This window comes from Prunus dulcis, chromosome 1 (assembly GCF_902201215.1).
Source record: "Prunus dulcis chromosome 1, ALMONDv2, whole genome shotgun sequence".
Classification (NCBI taxonomy): domain Eukaryota; kingdom Viridiplantae; phylum Streptophyta; class Magnoliopsida; order Rosales; family Rosaceae; genus Prunus; species Prunus dulcis.
The window spans coordinates 835,973-838,888 of record NC_047650.1 but is presented as its reverse complement, the minus strand read 5'-3'; the positions used below and the strand labels follow the sequence as shown (position 1 = coordinate 838,888).

The window sequence follows — 2,916 nt, the reverse complement described above, 5'->3', positions numbered from 1 at the left end:
TAACTTGTAAGCAGGTGAAATGATTTTAATTTCTTAAAGGTACTCACTGCTCAGTTTGTGTTGTAGAAATTTACAAAACTAAAATAAAATATAAATATAACTCTAAAAGGCATGCCGACTTGCAAGGAGTTTATAGCTCCAGTGGCTAAGGTGCTACGATTTCCACCTCCCCCAAGCTTTTATCAACAACAACAACAAAACTCAACCATGACTTGCAGACAAAGGGGCTTAATTATATCCAGGAGCATAAACTTCAATACAATTTTAGCTACATTACTAAAAATAAAATAAAAGAAGATATCATCAGACAATAATATCTACTATATTAGGCAATTACACAACCCAAGGTTCAAGTCTGTAGCCTATTACATAAACCCTCCAAACCTACCAACAAACTGAATTTACAATTCTCAACTGTCACTACCCGACAGAAACAAGTCTCAATCTCAACCATCAATCACTTCGGTGTCATGGAAAGAGCGTTTAAAATATCGAACCCCGTTAAGAAAGAACTGGACAAGAAACACCTAAGCTAATAAGGGTATGCTTTGCTTTGCTTGAAAAGCACTCACATCAATGTCTAAATATATTTGTGACTACGCAACCACAGAAGAGGGTCAACATATCTAGAACCCTCACAGCTGAATTTACCAATATGAGAAGCAAGCACTGATATTTCAACATCACCTTCATCAAAACCACAGCAATTCCTTGCATCCAAAAGCACAAGTTCTTCGCAGCCTTGAAGTAATGTGGCAAGATCATCCCGATCAATGAATGACTTCCTCAAGATTAAGTATTTAATATGAGGAAGCAAGTTGACAATTGCCAACACATCTTCTCTTCTCATTAAAGCACCCGACACATTTAAACCACAAAAATTCTTGCAGTGAATGCGGATCTGTGAAAAGATTTCCTCAAAATTATAGCTGCATAAGAAGCTAACATTTGGAATAATATCAGGAACATTCTTATTCCCTTCCCTATTCCTTAAAGCAGCTGGCACATCCATGTTGAGAAAATTCTTGCAGCAGCCCATGCTGAATTGTAAAAGGATCTCCTCGAAATTATGGCTGCCCCCAACTGACAACAACTCCAAATGTTTGCACTTACCAATCAGTTCTGCAACGATGCTTGGTGAACAGAGCAGTAAACGTCTGGGCAAAGACAAACCCTTGAGTCCATGACACCTGCAAATAAAAGTTCATCAGACTCATTTTACAGGTGACTATAAAATGGTTTTAATGTCAAAGTGCATGTCATAGAAAATATAGCTTAACCAAAGAGTCACCCTTTTCTCTCTATCTATAGACATCAAAATACATTTGAATGATTTGGAGAAAACTTACACATCCCCAACGTATTTCATTGCAGCTTCCGGACAGACTCCAGGTAGCCTCAGGAAAGTTGCATGTCCTCTGCTACGATTGACTACGAACTGTATAAATCCAGTGTCAGAAAAACAGGTATCATCCATTCGATATTGACATGCAAATCTATTCATCAATGCCTCAAAACAGCGACGATCAGATTCAATGTCAATATCAGCTTCAATTTCATTATCACAACACCAAAATTGACGAGTTTCAAGGTCCATCTCAGTTTCAGTGTCAATAAAAATGAGACGTTGCCAGCATGAAGGGTCGAGGCTCGTCCTGTGCCATGACTTGCACACAAAAGGAACATTTAAGAGCAACGACCTCATACCAACTCTTCCAAACACATTCACCAAACAGTCCAGAGGTAAGTCCTCCCATCTTGGTTGATCAATCTACAAGAAACGAAATCCAGAAATATGGCTTATTCATATATTATTGTACAATACATAACCAAAATGCATACCAAGGACAGCACAAGGAAATTCAACATAGCCAATCTAGTCTCAACTCCCAACCTCAAAGTAAATTTTTTTTTTCCCCTTCATTATATTCATTTTCAATCTTGCAATCTAAAACCACCATGATGTAATCAATATTTTCAGTAAACTTTTATGAACAGGATGAACTGAGAAATCCAACAAATTTAATGAGTAAAAATTAAAGAATATATATATTTTCATTTGTACCCTGACAATGATAGATTATCATGCTATAAAAATCATACCTGGTCAAGCTTCTGAAGGTGGGTTAGGTATTTTTGGCCATTGGAGTTCCAAGAAAAGAGAGAAGACAAAAACGGTGGAATTAATGCTCGTACTCTTGCGCAAAATAGACAAAGCTTCTCTGCACAAAAACCTAAATACCCAAACATCATTCCCACAGCCTCAGACAAATTCAATGAGTTTGATCTGCAAACACGTAATGAGGTAAATCAATATCAGTTGAGGAGAAGAAGACTTTTTAACTTGAAAACCAAGTAAAGGACTAATTGAAGAGAAAGGGGCAGAATTTAAAACGAAAACTGATAAGAAATTTCTAAAACCCTAGATTAAAGATTAAAATTACCCGGACGAAGAAGAACTGAACCAGGTTTTGGTTTGAAGGAAGAAGAAAGTTGAGCCAAGAATCTTAATTCCTTCTTTCTTTATTTTTTTGGGTCGCCCGAATGTTGATTCTTGAACGGAAGTTGAATTGAAGTGAGAGAGAGATAGAGGGAGAATGTGTCCCTGATGAGAATTGAATTGAGTAGTGGGCTACGCTGTTATGCATGACCAATATGAGTATTGGGCTGTTCTACCGTACCTTGGGCTGGACAATATGAGAAGGTCTATATATATGTATTCTAAGAAAATAATAAAAAAATAAAAAAACTCAAAACTTATTCCTCGAATTCGTCCGCCCACCGAAAATTAGATATATTCATAAAACAATTTAAAAAAGAAAAAGAAAAAAAAGCTTTAAAATATTTAATATAACACAGTTTTATTTCGTATGACATGATTTTAATTTATTTTATTTTTAAACAGAGAACTACTTT

General features: G+C 36.1%; 1 protein-coding gene across 1 annotated transcript; it reads right to left on the bottom strand.

Moving 5' to 3' along the window:
• Positions 1-212: 212 nt before the first annotated feature.
• On the bottom strand, positions 213-2,695 carry LOC117613870 (putative F-box/LRR-repeat protein 23). The gene is made up of 4 exons (XM_034342477.1): positions 2,445-2,695; positions 2,104-2,287; positions 1,350-1,771; positions 213-1,190 (listed from the first exon to the last, which is right to left on the bottom strand). The coding sequence occupies exons 2-4, from the start codon at positions 2,251-2,253 to the stop codon at positions 581-583; spliced, it is 1,182 nt and encodes a 393-aa protein (XP_034198368.1). The 5' UTR covers positions 2,254-2,287; positions 2,445-2,695; the 3' UTR covers positions 213-580.
• Positions 2,696-2,916: the final 221 nt, after the last annotated feature.